General features: G+C 42.7%; 1 protein-coding gene across 2 annotated transcripts in view; it reads left to right on the forward strand.

Annotated features, from left to right (window-relative positions):
• Positions 1–16,048, forward strand: part of RICTOR (RPTOR independent companion of MTOR complex 2) — a 196,497-nt gene extending 180,449 nt beyond the window's left edge. The window contains exons 35-38 of one of the 2 annotated variants that reach the window (XM_068250439.1): positions 4,693–4,851; positions 8,258–8,381; positions 9,830–9,968; positions 14,406–16,048. In XM_068250439.1, coding sequence (XP_068106540.1) covers positions 4,693–4,851; positions 8,258–8,381; positions 9,830–9,968; positions 14,406–14,489 — 506 coding nt within the window. In that variant the 3' untranslated portion in view covers positions 14,490–16,048. The remainder of the gene's footprint in view (positions 1–4,692; positions 4,852–8,257; positions 8,382–9,829; positions 9,969–14,405) is intronic. The other variant, XM_068250448.1, reaches the window with a different exon arrangement.
• The last annotated feature ends 2,723 nt before the right edge of the window (positions 16,049–18,771 follow it).

Raw genomic sequence — 18,771 nt, forward strand, 5'->3', positions numbered from 1 at the left:
GTGGTGTACATGTGAGAACTGGAACGAAAATCATACATCATTCCAAACATTGTTTACAAATAAATAACTGCAAAGTGGGGTGTGCGTAATTATTCGGCCCCCTGAGTCAATACTTTGTAGAACCACCTTTTGCTGCAATTACAGCTGCCAGTCTTTTATGGTATGTCTCTACCAGCTTTGCACATCTAGAGACTGAAATCCTTGCCCATTCTTCTTTGCAAAACAGCTCCAGCTCAGTCAGATTAGATGGACAGCGTTTGTGAACAGCAGTTTTCAGATCTTGCCACAGATTCTCGATTGGATTTAGATCTGGACTTTGACTGAGCCATTATAACACATGGATATGTTTTGTTTTAAGCCATTCCATTGTTGCTCTGGCTTTATGTTTAGGGTCATTGTCCTGCTGGAAGGTGAACCTCCGCCCCAGTCTCAAGTCTTTTGCAGTCTCTAAGAGGTTTTCTTCCAAGTTTGCCCTGTATTTGGCTCCATCCATCTTCCCATCAACTCTGACCAGCTTTCCTGTCCCTGCTGAAGAGATGCACCCCCGAGCATGATGCTGCCACCACCATATTTGACAGTGGGGATGGTGTGTTCAGAGTGATGTGCAGTGTTAGTTTTCCCCCACACATAGCGTTTTGCATTTTGGCCAAAAAGTTCCATTTTGGTCTCATCTGACCAGAGCACCTTCTTCCAAATGTTTGCTGTGTGCCCCACATGGCTTGTGGCAAACTGCAAACGGGACTTCTTATGCTTTTCTGTTAACAATGCCTTTCTTCTTGCCACTCTTCCATAAAGGCCAACTTTGTACAGTGCATGACTAATAGTTGTCCTATGGACAGAGTCTCCCACCTGAGCTGTAGATCTCTGCAGCTCGTCCAGAGTCACCATGGGCCTCTTGACTGCATTTCTGATCAGCGCTCTACTTGTTTGGCCTGTGAGTTTAGGTGGACGGCCTTGTCTTGGTAGGTGTACAGTTGTGCCATACTCCTTCCATTTCTGAATGATCGCTTGAACAGTGCTCTTTGGGATGTTCAAGGGTTTGGGATTTTTTTTGTAGCCTAAGCCTGCTTTAAATTTCTCAATAACTTTATCCCTGACCTGTCTTGTGTGTTCTTTGGACTTCACGGTGTTGTTGCTCCCAATATTCTCTTAGACAACCTCTGAGGCCATCACAGAGCAGCTGTATTTGTACTGACATTAGAATTCCCATAGGTGCACTCTATTTAGTCATTAGCACTCATCAGGCAATGTCTGGGCAACTGACTGCACTCAGATAAAAAGGGGCTGAATAATTACGCACACCCCACTTTGCAGTTATTTATTTGTAAAAAAAAAAATAATGTTTGGAATGATGTATGATTTTCGTTCCACTTCTCACATGTACACCACTTTGTATTGGTCTTTCACGTGGAATTCCAATTAAATTGATGCATGTTTGTGGCAGTAATGTGACAAAGTGTAAAACTTCAAGGGGGCCGAATACTTTTGCAACCCACTGTATAAATAATTATATCATAAGTTTATTTACACTTCAGATTCCCTTTAATGATTCATCTAATTGGTATCTAGCTAGAACTGAAGCTTCATGTACACAGACTGGAGATATGGAGGGTCTGCTGCTATGAGAGGAAGGATCACTTTTAGAGATGATCAATTATAAGCAAATATATTCACCGTTTATGCAAATTTATGTAAATGTTTATGCAAATGTGTGCAGTTTGAAAATGGACCAATCAAGTCCCACTGGGTCCATTTTCAAGCTGCATATATTTGCATAAAACGACATAATTTTGCATAAACGCAGAAATATTCGCATATCATTGATCAGCCCCAATCACTTTGCCTGTTTTCTCCTCATTCACACAACCAGTCAGTGTCATATTTGGAATTTGAGGTGAAAACAGCAGGTATAGCACCAGCGCCCTCATCTGATCTAATCCTTTAGCCTGCAGCACCTGAATGACTTAAAGAGGAATTGTCATGAAAATCTTAAACTTTAAAACACATACGAATAAGAAGTACGTTTCTTCCTTAGTAAAATGAGCCATAAATTACTTCTCTTCTATGTTGGTGGCGTTTATAGTAAATAGTAGTAACCTGACATTACCGACAGGTTTTGGGCTAGTCCATCTCTCCATAGGGGATTCTCAGCATGGCCTCTATTCTTTCTAAAGACATTCCCTGAAAATGATTTACACAAAGATGCTGGCCAGCCTTCTGTACACTTTTTTTGGCGGTTGGACAGAGCAACTGCCATTCACTAAGTGCATTCTTAAAGGGACTCCGAGCAGTGCAGAAACTATGGAAAGATGCACATCATTTTAAAGCTCTCTTTCTCCTCTTTCCAATGATATATAAACCACCACCCTACGTCTTTTAGTTTTTGCTATTTTCGCGATTGAAATTGCCGCGACCGCGATTTCGATCGCGGAAATAGAGAAAACTAAAAGGTGTAGGGCAACGATTTAGGTGTCGTCAGAAAGAGGAGAAAGAGAGCTTTAAAATGATATCCATCAAGCCATAGTTATATTGTATTACACAGGACGACACTTTCCCCAGTGTCAGCAGCTCCATTCTGCTGAATGCAGCTGCTGACTTTGACAAAAAGTCGCCCTGTGTAATACAATATAACTATGGCTTGATGGATATCATTTTAAAGCTCTCTTTCTCCTCTTTCTGACGACACCTACATCGTTGCCCTACGCCTTTTAGTTTTCTCTATTTTCGCGATCGAAATCGCGGCCGCGGCAATTTCAATCGCGAAAATAGCGAAAACTAAAAGGCGTAGGGTGGCGGTTTATATATCATTGGAAAGAGGAGAAAGAGAGCTTTAAAATGATGTGCATCTTTCCATAGTTTCTGTACTGCTCGGAGTCCCTTTAAAATAAAGAAATCCCTGTGAACCCCCCATGAGGAGATGGGCTAGTCCAAAACCTGCCAGTTTTGCGTTCGATTTTGCAATCGATTTTGGGTACTTATCAATCGCAAAATTGATCTGAAACCATTTGGACATCTACACAGGATGCAATTTCTTATTAGATCCATCTAATAGATCTTTCTATCTGATGGAAAATTGTACCGTGTAGATGAGGCTTTAGAGAACATTATTGGCTTCTTATCATTTCCTCCACATTTATCCTTTTCTGCTACATCAGAAGTCTCTTCCTAGCATGACTATAGAACAGTGGTCATGTTGCATCCGGGATTCTTAGCACCTCTATTCATTCTTCATTAACATTGTATCATTTTCTGAGGGCTCATATATATGGCTAAATGTAGCTTTTAAGTTGGGGAATGGCCGCCGATCACACACTCATTTTTGCACTTCCGTTTCTTTTGTCGTTTCCTTGCTGTCCAGCACAGGTGTGTTATGGTGAGCGAGTACAGAACGCAGCTACAAAGTGTCGCACCCAGTGTTCATGGGACGCGCGTCTGATTGAACGCCGCGAGCTAACGTCTGACTCAACTGTCAGAAAACATTTGGAGGATTTCTGCTGACCTTACACAGGCATTTACTTGGCATATAAAATGCCAGGAAAATGCTTGCTTAAAGGATAGCCGAGGTGACGTGACATGATGAGATAGACATGAGTATGTACAGTGCCTAGCACACAAATACCTATGCTGTGTTCCTTTTTTTCTTTCTCTGCCTGAAAGAGTTAAATATCAGGTATGTAAGTGGCTGACTCAGTCCTGACTCAGACAGGAAGTGACTACAGTGTGACCCTCACTGATAAGAAATGCAAACTATAAAACCCTTTCCTAGCAGAAAATGCCTTCTGTGACATTGAACAAAAACAATAAAACAGTAAAAACCTGAAATGTAGATTTAAACATAAAATAAAACTATGGAATATCTTAAAAAGTCATTTTTAGGAGAAGTAAGATAGATATAATTGTTGATTTCATTGGTTTATTTTCACCCCTTTAAGAAAACTAATGTGAACCTAACTTAAAGGACCACTGTCGCTAACAACTGTAAAATTTGAAATGCATACATCTAAAATGCACAGTTCTTCCAGAGTAAAGTGCACTATAAATTACTCTTTTTCTGCATTGTTGTCGCTTACAGTAGACAGGTTTTAGACTAGACCATCTCCTCTTGAGGGGATACTTAGTATATTTATTCTTTACAAAAGCACTCCCTGGAAAGGATCTATATAAAGATGCTCCCCTAAACTCCCCTAGACTCCCCTATTCCTTTGCGCACTATTTTGACAGTTGGGCTGAGCCACTGCTGTTCAATAGGGGCTTTTGTGAATGAACAAAACTCTGAGAATCCCCCATGAGGAGATTTCCACTGCCTCCTGTGAGCAACAGTAGCATAGGAGAAAAATAATTTCTAATGCTTTTTACTCTGCAAGAAATCTACATTGTATGTGTATGTATTTTACATTTTACAGTGTTTTTCGGCCAGAAAATCTCAGTGTGTACCGAGCATAAGGCAAGATGGATGTGTGGAGGTAAGTTTTCTCTTGCCTTATTATCTCCAGCATGATCTTAGTGAATTGAGGCCAATGTCAGCCAGAATAAAGGTGCTATCTCATGACTTACTGTCTGTTCTCAAGAATCCCTGATCCTAACAGACTCATGATTCCATTTTATTTTTCAGTACTATTATTTCCTTATGGTTTTCTTCATGGTCCATTTCGCTCATATTTCACCTTTTTTTACTGCCATGTTTATCCCCAGACTTTCCTGACATTCCATATTCTGACTGGTGTCCACATACCATGCCCAATCATTTAGAGGTGGTGTCCCATTCTTCAAAGTATTCTGGGATTTCAGGGTGTAGTGAAGGTGCTTCCCAGGAGTCCGCAAGCAGCACCAAAAGCACAGAGTTGGTCCTAGGTAAGTAGTCACCTAATTGCCTTTTACTTGATTATGTGTCACAGGGTGAGTATGGGTCAGCGCAGGGCTCTGACCGCTTTATAGAACGCCAGCTGCTTAGAGTACTGGTCACAAGTGTGTGTGACTATCTGACTCTCCACTTTGAATTTATTTGACCAGCCTGGGACTGCTTTTTTGCTTCACAGTTGGTTACCATTCCTTTCAGGCTATGGGGTCTCCAATAGTGCTTCTCTATAATGGTACATGAGCGCATTGCTGCTTCGCAAAGTTGCTTATAACACCAGTTCAAAATCCAGAACCCTTAAAACTGGTTAGCTCAATTATAAACCCAGTGAATCTTTATACCACACCCACCTACACCATATCTACACACTCCCCACACACCACTAACAATTCATCTCTATATGACAATTCAAGCTTTATTGACATTACCAAAACATATACAGGTATAGCCAAAGCAAAGAAAGGACAAAGCGATTTTTTTTTTTTGGGGGGGGGGGGGGGGGGTTGTAAGTGGGTGGGATTGAGATGCAATGCGTGAGAAGTCTGTGGACATTTTCATATTTAGAATCCACACACTCACTTCTTGCTACTGGCATGCTGGTTTCCTACACTAGTCTAGTCTATGATTCTTAAAGGAGCACTATGGCGAAAATTTCAAAATATGTGTAAACCTAGACAAATAAGAGGTACAGTACAGACCAAAAGTTTGGACACACCGTCTCATTCAGAGAATTTTCTTTATTTTCATGACTATGAACATTGTAGATTCACACTGAAGGCATCCAAACTATGAATTAACACATGTAGAAGTATAGTACATAACCAAAAAGTGTGAACCAACTGAAAATGTCATATTGTAGGTTCTTCAAAGTAGCCACCTTTTGCTTTGATTACTGCTTTGCACACTCTTGGCATTCTCTTGATGAGCTTCAAGAGGTAGTCAACTGAAATGGTCTTCCAACAGTCTTGAAGGAGTTCCCAGACATGCTTAGCACTTGTTGGCCCTTTTGCCTTCACTCTGAGGTCCAGCTCACCCCAAACCATACTTCCACATGTATTCATTCATAGTTTGGATGCCTTCAGTGTGAATCTACAATGTTCATAGTCTTGAAAATAAAAAAAAAAACTCTTTAAATGAGGTGTGTCCAAACTTTTGGTCTGTACTGTATGTTTTTTTTCCAGAGTAAAATGAGCCATAAATTACTTTGCTATGTTGCTGTCACAGTAGGTAGTAGAAATCTGACAGAAGTGACAGGTTTTGGACTAGTCCATCTCTTCATAGTGGATTCTCAGCAAGCTTTTTATTCTTTATAAAGATATTCCCTAAAAAGCATTTAAACAATGATGCTGGCCAGCCTCCCTGCTCACTACACAGTTTTTTGGCAGTTGGATAGAGCAACTGCCATTCACTAAGTGCTTTTGAAAATAAATAAATCCCTGAGAATCCTCCATGAAGAGATGGATTCGTCCAAATCCTGTTACTTCTGTCAGATTTCTGCTACCTACTGTAAGTGACAACAACATAGGAGAAAAGTAATTTATGGCTCATTTTACTCTGGAAAAAAACATACTTATTTGTATATGTTTGCACATATTTTACATTTTACAATTTTTCGCCATAGTGCCCCTCTAAATTTGGTTCTGTCATAATAGGTGCATTTCACCTTAATTTATGGCTCACCGATATCCCAACTTCTCATCTGTCCTCAAAGGTTGCTTTATTTGCTTCTAACATTAACTTGTGCTGTAGGAGGTGTTACATGAGCAGTATTGTGTCATGAGGTGAGGAGTACACGGTGCTTGCTTCATTTCATTGCACTATAAATAGCTATTAGTTTAATTTCCACTTTTTTTATAGTGCTAATATACTCTGATCTGCCACAACATTTAAGCCCACTGATGGCTAAAGTGAATAACATTGATGATCTTGTTGCAGTGGTACCTATTTAGGGGTTAGGATATGTTGGGCAGTTAGTGAACTCTTAGTTCTTAAAGGTGATATGTAAAATAGGAGAAATGGGCAAGTATGAGGCCCTAATCAATTTTTACAAAGACCGAATTGTTCTGGTTAGCAGTGTTCTCGCCAGGCTGTTTTAGCTGGGTGCTCCACCTGGCTAAATTTTGGGGAGCACCCTGCTGTAATTGGCTCACCTCCTCATACACCACCTATGCTGAAAGCAGAGTTGTGCCGACCCTGCATTCCCCCGACTGCGCCCCACCCGGCTACTTTTTCATGCCACCCGGCTGGAAAAAAATTCTGGGGAGAACACAGGTTAGCTTGCTGTATCAGGGCATCTCTTTGGTGTCAGGCCTTGAGGAAGGGGGGGTTCTTAGTATACAACTGTCGAACCAGTGAAAGTGCCATGGATGCATAACAAAGATCCCTGCTATGTGTGGAGAGTGTAGGTTAGCCTTCCCTGCCTGATCCCACAGGTGAGCTACTGTAGCACAGACAGCTGAAAACCTTCATGCTGGCCATGAGAGAGCGAGAGATAGCTGTCAGAACACACAGAGCATTGCAGCTTGCTGTGTAGCTTCAGACCAGTCAGATTGCCCATCCAGACCCTTGTCCTCTGCAGGAATTGCTTGCAAGGGGCACACCTTAGAACTGGATCATGGAGCAAGGGAAGAAGACAGCCTGATCCAATGAGCACATTTTCCTTGGCCTCCAAAAATTCCCCAGATCTCAGTCTCATCAAGCATCTGTTGCATGTACTGGAAAGAGTTTGTCCATGGAGGTCACCTCACAGCTTGTACTAGGGTGCAAAGACAAGACAAGACAAATAACATTTATATTGCGCTTTTCTCCTTGCGGACTCAAAGCGCCAGAGCTGCAGCCACTAGGGCGCGCTCTATTGGCAGTGGCAGTGTAAGGGAGACTTGCCAAAGGTCTCCTACTGAATTAGTGCTGGCTTACTGAACAGGCAGAGCCGAGATTCGAACCCTGGTCTCCTGTGTCAGAGGCAGAGCCCTTAACCATTACACCATCAGCCAACTGCAAAGGCCCTGCTGCAAACGTGTTGGTGCCAGATACCACAGTACACTTCAGTAATTTATCGGTTATCTGCAAAACCCCAGAGCTCAATACGAGTCGCACTAAAACCTGCGTTCAACGACGGTGGGGGTAACAGTCACCGCTGTACATTCTGCTCCAGAGTGGATCACCCCCAGCATGGTTGAACCCAGGTGCTGGTGTGATTTCCAGATACCAGGGACACTTTCATAGGTCTTGTTTTTTTGTTTTGGCTGATCAGTGTATTATTTAGAACTTTGGACAATTTATATAATTATGTGGTTATCTCTGGTTTCTCTTTGAATAGCTACAAAGCTGTTGTATTTGGAGATTCCGTTTCCGATAATAGTTTGTGAAGAAAGCTGACGGTGATTTCATTTCTTCTCCTAGGAGGAAAACCAATTCCAGAGGATACGCCTGTGTGCCGAATACTATTACGGAAAGAGGTCTTAAGGCTTGTCATTAATCTTAGTAGTTCTGTAGGAGCAAAGGGTCATGAAACGGGTCTTCTAACGTAAGTTTATGTTACTACCGATAGGGTTCCTTGCATACATTTGGCGGTTAAGTCTCACTGTGTAGCGTTATGCCTGCTGTGGACACTAGAGGGCAGCTGAACATGCTGCTATGATCTGGCTAATCGCTGTATGTTCTGTGGTGGACTGGCACCACCAGCTGAGCTCTTCAGGGGTGGGCCTGGCCAGTTGTGCACATGGAAAGGACTTGCCCAGTTATTATTTCTCATGTCCTGAAGGTGATTGGGATAGATGTTTGCTAGTAGAGTAGGTGGGCAGCAGTATCCTGAGTGTAGTCACGTGATTCACTGTCTGGTGTCAGTATGTTATAACCGGTACCTGGACTGCCACAGCCCTGAAGCACCAAACACTGCACAGCCTAATCGGTGTAGATGTACACAAACCAGAACTAGGGTTGCTCATCCTTGTAGTCAAAATGTAACCTCCCTGGTGGTGCATTTCTGTTTGGGATTATGGGTCTAAAAGCAGTAAATTTTTTTCAAGAATTTTAGGCCTCCAATTATTAAGTCATAACTCGCCAACTTATATCAGAATAAAAGCCTGGAACAAAAAGACTGGAACACAAAATTGTTGAAGCAATTACATTTATGAATAAACTTAAAAAATTGTTAAACTGTACAAATATGGCAGGCAGAGAGACGTCACGCCGCTCGGCCATCCTGTTTGGCCAACCGGATCCCCAGAAAAATAATGGAGGTAAAGGGGATCCCGGTGGGAGGGGGGGGGGGGGGGGAGAAGCCTGGGTCCGCTGACCAGTGCTGATTGCACGGGGGACCCAGGAAAACAATTTGCGCAGCAGTTTTGGCCCCCCTCCCCCTGTGCAGTGGGCTGCTCAATCTCATTTAAATTTCGATCACGAGTAGCTATGAGGACATAGCTACTCGTAATAAGCAACCCTAGCCAGAACTACCTACGGTTTATTACGCATGCTGCATGACTGACCACCTTGAACAATGCCCACACTAGAGTGGATCACTCCCTGGTGGTGCATTTCTGTTTGGGTGTGATGGTAATTCTGTCTTGTGTGTAAATTTTGTGCAAATTGTATACTGCTTGGAACTGGACCAATCAACTTTCACAGGAAGTTCATTTGATTGGCTCAGTTCCATCTTGCCTATAATTTTCTTGCAAGCCGGGATTATAACCATCTTATTGACCATCTCTACAGCCCTCCTCTAAGTATGCCCTTCCCTTCCTGACTATTCACTTCCAATTTGCCTTTTAGCAGAAGTGAGACGTGATGGCATAATCCTGACCATTCAAAGGCTTAAAGGGGCACTATAGCGAAAAAATAAATCTAGCTAGAAACACTCTTCAGTGCAGGCTGCTATTGGTGGTGTGTAGCTAGAATCGCTCCTCTCAGGCCAGGCTGCTATTGGTGCTGTGTAGCTAGAATGGCTCTTCTCATGCCTCTTTCCCTGTGTTGTAGGATCAAGGAGAAGTTTCCACAAGCGTTTGATGACATTTGCCTCTACTCTGAAGTTTCCTACTTATTAGCACATTGCACGTTTCGCCTGCCTTCCCGGAGGTTCATCCAGGAGCTGTTTCAGGATGTGCAGTTTCAAATTGTAAGTGGATAATGAATAAGGAGTCTTTTCACCTCCCCAGCGGTCAATTTTTGCTGGATTTCTGTGCAGAATGTGGTTCAATCCATTTTCATGAATTTTTTGCCTGTAACTTACGGTACCAAAATGCGTCAAGCAAGGGTCTAGTATACATTTTGAGTATAATAATAGTTTCAAACGCTAAAGAATGTAAATAAAAAAATACATTTAATTGAATTTTTCCATTCTGTCAGGCCACAATTCCTTCACTCTTCAACTTTTTGGCAGAAAACGTGGTTTTTCGCATGTATTTTTCTTCATGAAAATTTGTGTCTGTGCGCGGATTTTTACATGCAGTTTTCCAGAGCATGCAAAAATGTTCTCATTTCTATACGCTGCTGATATTCCACTGTTGTCTCTGCCTAATTCTGATAGTAACATTTTGTTAAAAATTACTGATTTTTCTAAGGTAACATTGTGTTAAAATTTACTGCTATTTTAACAACATCTAACTCAACTACTTATTGCAGTGGAGGAAGTATATCTACGCCCCACTGCTGGCTATTAATGGTTCTAGGGGCATAGATGTACGCATTGTCCCCAACAGTCCCGATTTCGTCGGGACTGTCCCTTTTTGGGGGGGCCCTCCCGCCATCCCGCGCTGCCCCCCTTCTGTCCCGGCTGCTGGGCAGAGAGGGGAAAAAACCTGATCGAGGCACCAGCCCTGGGGATGCATATGCGGGATGGACGACCGCCGCCATTTCTCCCTCCCTCCCTTCTAATGTGCCCCCCAGTGTCGTTGCCCCCCCCCCCCCGCCTGCAGAGTTAAATGCGGAGCGGGCTGTCATTTAATCTTACCATTGCCGTGCGTTTCAGCTGGTCTTCTCGGCTTCCTGCTTCCTGTGACGTCACAGGAAGCAGGAAGCCGAGAAGACCAGCTGAAACGCACGGCAATGGTAAGATTAAATGACAGCCCGCTCCGCTGCGCATTTAACTCTGCAGGCGGGGGGGGGGGGGGGGCGACGACACTGGGGGGCACATTAGAAGGGAGGGAGGGAGGGAGAAATGGCGGCGGTCGTCCATCCCGCATATGCATCCCCAGGGCTGGTGCCTCGATCAGGTTTTTTCTCGCCTCCTCCCCACCCACGGGCACCCTCAGGCTCCCCCCCCCCCCCCCTTTCGGGAGTAAAATTAATATTAATAATATTAATTAAAATAAAAATATTTATTTAAAATAAAAATATAAAAAACTTTGGTGGGCGTGACTAGGGGGTGTTGGGGGTGTGGTTAGGGGTGTGGCCTAAGTGTCCTGTTTTCTGTAGTTAAAATGTTGGGAGGTATGTGTACGTACCTCGCTGCACCGCCTGTTTGCGCGTTCCCGCTGGCGTTCTCGTCGCAGCCTTTAGCAGACAGATCAATGAATGGTAACACAGTTCCTATTCACTGATCTAAGTGCCGGTGCCAATGAGATGCCGTGCAGTCATTCACAAAATGAAAGTGAAAATGTACACTCCATATTTCCATGTAATAAACACTACACATTAGGGATAAACTGAGGCCCATCTAGTGGCCAAATAGTAAACTACACCCTAATACAGTACATTACAGTGCTGGCCATAATTATTCATACATCTGGCAAATTTTGACTTAAAGTTACTTTTATTCAACCAGTGAGTGCATTTTTGACGGGAAATGACATAGATGTCTCCCAAAAGATAAGATGATGTACAAGAGACATTATTGTGGAACAGAAAACATTTCTCAGCTTTTATTTACATTTGAGCAAAAAGTGTCCAGTCCAAAATTATTCATACTCTTTCAATAATAAATAGAAAAGCATTATTGGCTATTCCAGCAATCAAACGCTTCCTAGAATTGCAGACCAGCTTTGTGCATGTCCCCAGAGGTATTTTTGCCCAATCATCTTTAGCAATAAGCTCCAAATATTTCAGGTTGGAGGGTCTGTTCATGCTAATACCTGTATTTTCCTTTCTCATTAAAATTAACCCCTCACTTTCCTCACTCTCCCATGGTTATCAAAATATAAAATTTGTATTATATAAAAAAAAAAAATTGAATACAGCAAAATTACATAAATAGTTACCTTAGGCACTTAAGTTGTTTTAATATGTATGTCCTGAGGGTAATTCACTGTTATTTTTGCATGTAAAGGCTTGTAATTGGTGCCGGACGCAAAACTGAAAAAATACACCTCTATTTCCAAATAAAATATTGTCTCCATACATTGTACTAGGGACATAAATTAAACATTGTAATAACCGGGACAAATGGGCAAATTAAATATGTGGCTTTCATCCACAGCAGCATGTTTTATTTTAATGCTATAAAACTGAGAAATGTTTTTTTTTCTCCTTTTTCTTATTATTCCAGTTAAAGTGCATTTAGAATAAAATAATTATTAGCAAAATGTACCACCCAAAGGAAACCTAATTGGTGGAGAAAAAAAAAACAAGATCTAGATCATTTGTTGTGATAAGTAGTGATAAAGTTATTGGCAAATGAAAGGGAGAAGGGCTGAAAAAAAACCCCAGTGGTGAACTGGTTAAAGGGAATCAGAGAAGAACTATATAAGAAAAAATGAAAAAAAGTTATACATACCTGGGGCTTCCTCCAGCCCCATACGCGCTGATCGATCCCACGCCGCCGTCCTCCTCTGCCTGCAGCTACGAGAACGGGCTCTCGTCGCTGACGTCTTCGGAGCCAGCTACACAGAAGAGGGGCACACTCTACGTATCTCTCAATACACTCCTGCAGAGATACGCAAAGAGCGCACCTCTGCTACGCTTAGACTGGCTCCGACTGGCGGATCAGCGCGGAGCCGGTTCTCGTAGCTGCGGGCAGAGGAGGATGGCGGCGTGGGATCGATCAGCGCGTATGGGGCTGGAGGAAGCCTCATGCTATTTTAAAATGATTCTTTTCTGCTAGTGCCTTCTCATGTTTGAGCTTGTAAACAAGTACTTAAAATAAAAATACACACACTGCCTGGAGTGTTAGTTATACGATTGTTAGATGAGCACTGGAGATGACCTTCAATTCTGAACCTGAGCCAGTTAAGGTGACACTGAGCAGTGCATACAAATGAAAATCTGCACTTAACTGGGGCTTCCTCCAGCCCACCATAGCCCGTGAGATCGCTCGGTGTCCTCTGAGTCCCCCTAAGTGGTCCCGCTGGCAACTTCAGCTGAAGTCTGCGGTGGCTAGATAGTTTACTGCTTAAGGGCACCGCCTCTGAGAAAGGTCACTGATTTTGACTGGCTGGGGTCAGTATCCTATTCAGGAAAGAGTCCTTCTTCAAGACTCCGTAACACTGCAGAGTGGCCTCTTGAGCTTAGTGGCTACAGCTATTGAGTGCTTTGAGTCCAACACAAGACAAGCGCTATACAAATGTATAGCCCCAGGTAAGTGCAGATTTTCATTTGTATGCACTTCTCAGGGTCCCTTTAAAGAGGCTCTGAAGCGAGTCTAAATTTTCTTTAACAGGCAGTCATGTTAATCAGTGTAACCCCTGCTAAAACGCCGCTATCCCGCGGCAAAACGAGGGGTCTTTACACCCCAAATCCCCTCTGTAAGCTCGGGGGAGCACTTCCAGAAGAGGCAGAGCTAATAGCTGTAGCTCTGCCTCTTCGCACGTCAATCCCCGCTGATCGCCGCCTCTCCCTGCCCCTCTCAATCTGCCTTCACAGAGAGGGGCGGGGAGAGGCGGAGATCTGTGCAGCGATTGACGCGCATGGAGGCAGAGCTGCAGCTCATAGCTCTGCCTCCATGAGCAGCAAAATCCACGATCAAGAATGTCGTGGATTTTAAAGGGGGGATTTGGGGGGGAAAGACCCCTCGCTTTGCCGCGGGATAGCAGCGTTTTAACAGGTATTATACTGATTAACATGACTGTCTGTTAAAAAAGTAAATTTAGACTCTCTAAGCCCAGTAGCTGCTGGCTATTTAACCAGAAGCTGCCATGCTTGAATGATTCATTTTCTTATAAGTGGAAGTTTATATTAAAACACAGAGCTAATTTCTGATAAATTCATCAACTTATCAGTTGTGGTTCAAAACTACTTATGCACAGGCTATGTAAATGGCTAATAGCAGACAATCATGCTGGGAAACTCTGCCATAGGGGATAATGCTGCCGCCGTCCGAATCGCTTGCCTTAGCGATTTGGCCGACACTGCAGCATTTTTCTTTGCAGGAGGCAATGAATTTCTTAGCTCGCGATTGCTAGTGGAAAAGGGCCCTTAATCCCTAAATTAAAACAAACCGTATATTAATTTGATCATAAAAATGTGAAGATAAAATTAACTGTCATCCATATCTTCTGGGCGCCTGCGAATGCTGTACGAGAGGTCATTACATTGGTGCTGATTCTCTCATTTTTTAAGATAAAATTAACTAAAATAATTCTCCATTGATGAACTTGCTTTTTTCCTTCCACCTTTTCAGTTGCATGAAGAAGCAGAAGCCCTCCTAACGGTTCCACCAAAGCAGCCAATGACGGTGATAATTGGGGGCGACCTGGAATCATGACCCTGAGTTTCTGTGATTGGCAGAGATGAGCGGACATTTGCCCGGCTGAGCAGCCTACAGACACAGGAGCACCTTCTCTCGTTCAGTGCAGACTGCTTCATGCACCCCGAATGAAGAACCCTCACCTATATAGAAATATATATATATATTATTATTATTTTTTGTTTGATCCTGAACAACAATTTTTTTGTCCAGTCTCCAACCCTGGGAGATTACGGTCAACAACAACTTGGTTTTACCTACCGTCATGAATAACTTTGTATGCAAGAGCCAAGCACTGATCCACCATCAGATCCCGTATGTTTATATGTAAATAGCCAGACTGGTCAACTATCCCCGGTCAGCAGTAGGATGCCTTGTACATGGACACTTTGTTACAAATCGGTATTTGCCTGCATGGACCCTCCGATCCATCTGCCAAGATCTAAGGGACACCTCAGGGATGATGACCCTGTGCCGCTTTTTCTGAAAAACACTACTTGGATGGGGATGTACGCAATCTGAATGAGATGGAACCCTTCATGACCTACTGTATCCTCAATACTATCTTCAATTTTAGTCTTTTTTATATTGCCACTGCTTTTGTTACCCTACAGCACTTCTTATGGACAAGCTATACATGACCTACCCGCAAGCCAGACTAGTAATAGCCCCCTCTCCATCTTATAAGACTAGCAAGTGTCTTAAGGCCATCCTCCAACCTCAATTACCCGTCTGTCATAAAGGAGGATATGGAAACCTCGATACATTTCACCTCCTCATTGTAGATCTCACAGGAAGCAAGCAAGACGTCGGCCATTTTGCACATTCCGCCACAAGACAAAGATAAAGACAATCTTTTTATCCGTAGGAAAGATTTTATTTATCACAGAATGACCTTTACGTGACTGCTAGAAATATGCTGGACAAGCAGAGGATATTCTACCACAAACCAATGTTTTTGTCTCTTTATTTAATGCCAGTGTTTTTCTTTTCTTTTTTTTTTTTTTTTTTGGTTTAATAGATTTTGCACAAGACAAATTCATGCGATGTAATTGGTTGCAAGAGGCTGATGGCTTTGATACATGCACCTTTTCTGTTTTTTGTTTTTTTGTTTTGTTAATACATATCTATCTTAAATCAAATGGAAAAAATGTTCTGAATTTTTTTGTTTTTGTTTTTTCTCGCCAACGGAGCTCATCCAGCCGTTTGCAGTGCAAAAAAGCGTTGGATGTCTTCCGGGGGCCAAAAGGGTGAAGAATATGCAAATATGTATATAACTAGCATGGACAAAGTCACTACATTGTGCGTATGTAAACTCACATTTTATCATGTTGAATGGCTTGAGTGTGTGTAAATATATCATCCAGCTGGACTGTTAGAATCTGCGCAGATGAGGAATTTATGTGTGAGCTGAACAGTGTAAATCTGTCATCACTAAGTATGTGTCCGATTTGCTTACCCGAAAATATAAAACGGAAGAAAAAAAAAAGGTTGGCACACACCGTGATATTGAAACTGTTTCCATAAGTGAAACAATGTATAAAATGCAATTAAATTGTATAATAATTTAAAATGAACTATTTGGTGTTTGGTTTTTTGTTTTGTGGCTGTTTTTTTTGTTTTGTTGCAGTGTTAATGATTTCACAGACTTAACCCATTAGCGGCTTCAATAGAGTTATCTCATTTAAAGGATACCCGAAGTGACATGACATGATTATATAGATACAGGTATGTACAGTGCCTAGCACACAAATAACTATGCTGTGTTCTTTTTTTTTTTTTCCTTTCTCTGTCTGAAATAGTTAAATATCAGGTATGTAAGTGGCTGACTCAGTCCTGACTACAGTGTGACCCTCGCAGAAAATGGCTTCTGAGAGCAAGAAAGAGATAAAAAGGGGAATTTCTTATCAGTGAGGGTCACACTGTAGTCACTTCCTGTCTGAGTCAGGACTGAGTCAGCCACTTACATACCTGATATTTAAATCTCTTAGGCAGAGAAAGAAAAAAGGCATAGTTATTTGTGTGCTGGGCACTGTACTGTACATACACGTTTATCTCATCATGTCACATGTCACTTCGGGTATCCTTGAGGGCCCGTTTCCACGGGCCCGTTCCCACTTGTGCGGTGTGAATTAGTTGCGGAAAACGCAAAACAAATTTGCACGCGGATGCGAATTTTATCGCAAATTTGCGGGAGTTTTTGCATGTGTTAGTAAGTATGTGAATTTAACCAGGTCAGTGCCTGTGTGTTTTTACATTGATTTTATGAGAAAATGCCAGTAAATTTGCAGTAAAATTCGCATACGAAAACGCATGCAAATTTCCTATTAAATACATTCTGATGGCTCTGCCGTGCAGATTTTTCCTGCACACAAAACCGCACAGGATTTCTGATAAGTGGAAACATTCACTTGTATTGGTTATGCGAATCTGCATGCAGAAAACGCATGCAGATTTGCACAAGTGGAAACGGGCCCTCAGGATAAGTGCACTGATTTTTATTTCAGTCGGCAGAATTCATTGAGCTGTAAATTCTTGGAATGCTTTGCTCTCTCTCTCTCTACTAGCAGAAAATATAGGAACTGAAAGCAGAAGTCAGCTGTTATTGTCTAACACTGCCCTCTACTGGCCATAAATACACAGCAGTACGAATTAGAAGCAGGGAGATGTACCAAATAAGAAATACAAAAAATGTGCTAAAATAAATTAGCCTGGAGCACTAACAAACCTCTAAATAAATTGGCTGCTTAAGGGTTTAAAGAGGCACTGTAGTGACATATGGTAGAATGCAGTAAATTATATCCACTTTTATAGTCATCTGGTTTCAGCATCAGACACACTTCCTATAGTGCATCCGGAAAGTATTCACAGCGCATCACTTTTTAGAAGACATAACAACAAAAGTTGGTTAGGTGATACTTTTAATGACCAACTGTACAAGATATATTTGCAAGCTTTCGAAACTTTAAGTTTATTCTTCAGGCATTTTCAGAGCTGGATCAGAACTGAAATATGCCTGAAGAAGGAACTTAGTTTTGAAAGCTTGGAAAGAAATCTTGTACAGTTACCGTATATACTCTCATACAAGCCGAATTTTTGACCCCCAAAAAGGGGGTCAAAAGTTGGGGGGTCGGCTTGTATGAGAGTCTTCCCTGGTGGTCTAGTGGTGGGTAATCCGCTCCCCGCTCCCCCCGCGGCCGCCGCTGCTATTACCTGCTTAGGCAGCGGCCGCTTCCTAATCCGCGTTCCCCTTCTGAAACTTTCTCAGAGTGTATCACAGCAGCGCGCCCGGCGCTGCTGCTGTGACGATGCAGGGGGCAGGAAAGAGCGGTTCCCTTGGTAACTGCGATACATATTGCCGCTATAGGGAGCCGCGCTCTTTCCTGTCCCCTGCATCGTCACAGCAGCAGCGCCGGGCGCGCTGCTGTGATACACTCTGAGAAAGTTTCAGAAGGGGAACGCGGATTAGGAAGCGGCCGCTGCCTAAGCAGGTAATAGCAGCGGCGGCCGCGGGGGGAGCGGGGAGCTGGGGGGGAGCACTACCTACCTATGCTGGGCACTATACTGGCTAAACTGGGCACTATACTAGCTAAACTGGGCACTATACTGGCTAAACTGGGCGCTATACTAGCTAAACTGGGCGCTAAACTGGGCACTATACTAGCTAAACTGGGCACTATACTGGCTAAACTGGGCACTATACTAGCTAAACTGGGCACTTTACTAGCTAAACTGGGCACTATACTGGCTAAACTGGGCACTTTACTAGCCATACTGGGGCACTATACTAGCTAAACTGAGGCACTACCTACCCATACTGGGCGCTATACTGGGCACTTTACTAGCTATACTGGGCACTATACTAGCTATACTGGACACTACCTACCTATACTGGGCACTATACTAGCTATACTGGGACACACTGGGGGGCTGCACCAATCCAGCATTTCCTACCCCTGGCTTATATGGGAGTCAATCATTTTTCCCTGTTTTTTCAGGGAAAAGTTGGGGGTCGGCTTATATGCGGGTCGGCTTATATGCGAGTATATACGGTAGTCATTAAAGATATCACCTAAACAACTTTTGTTATGTTTTCGGATTCTCTCCATGTCTAATACCGGACCACACACAACTGCCATCAGTGTTTCCTCATATTATCTACAGCCTTATTCCAAAATGGATTCAATTATTTTTTTTTTCACAGAATTCTACACACATCACCTCATAATAATGTGAAAAAGTTTATTATAGGTTTTGGCAAATATATTAAAAATAAAAAAAACTGAGAAATCACTTGTAC

Source organism: Hyperolius riggenbachi, chromosome 1, assembly GCF_040937935.1.
Source record: "Hyperolius riggenbachi isolate aHypRig1 chromosome 1, aHypRig1.pri, whole genome shotgun sequence".
Taxonomy (NCBI): Eukaryota; Metazoa; Chordata; class Amphibia; order Anura; family Hyperoliidae; genus Hyperolius; species Hyperolius riggenbachi.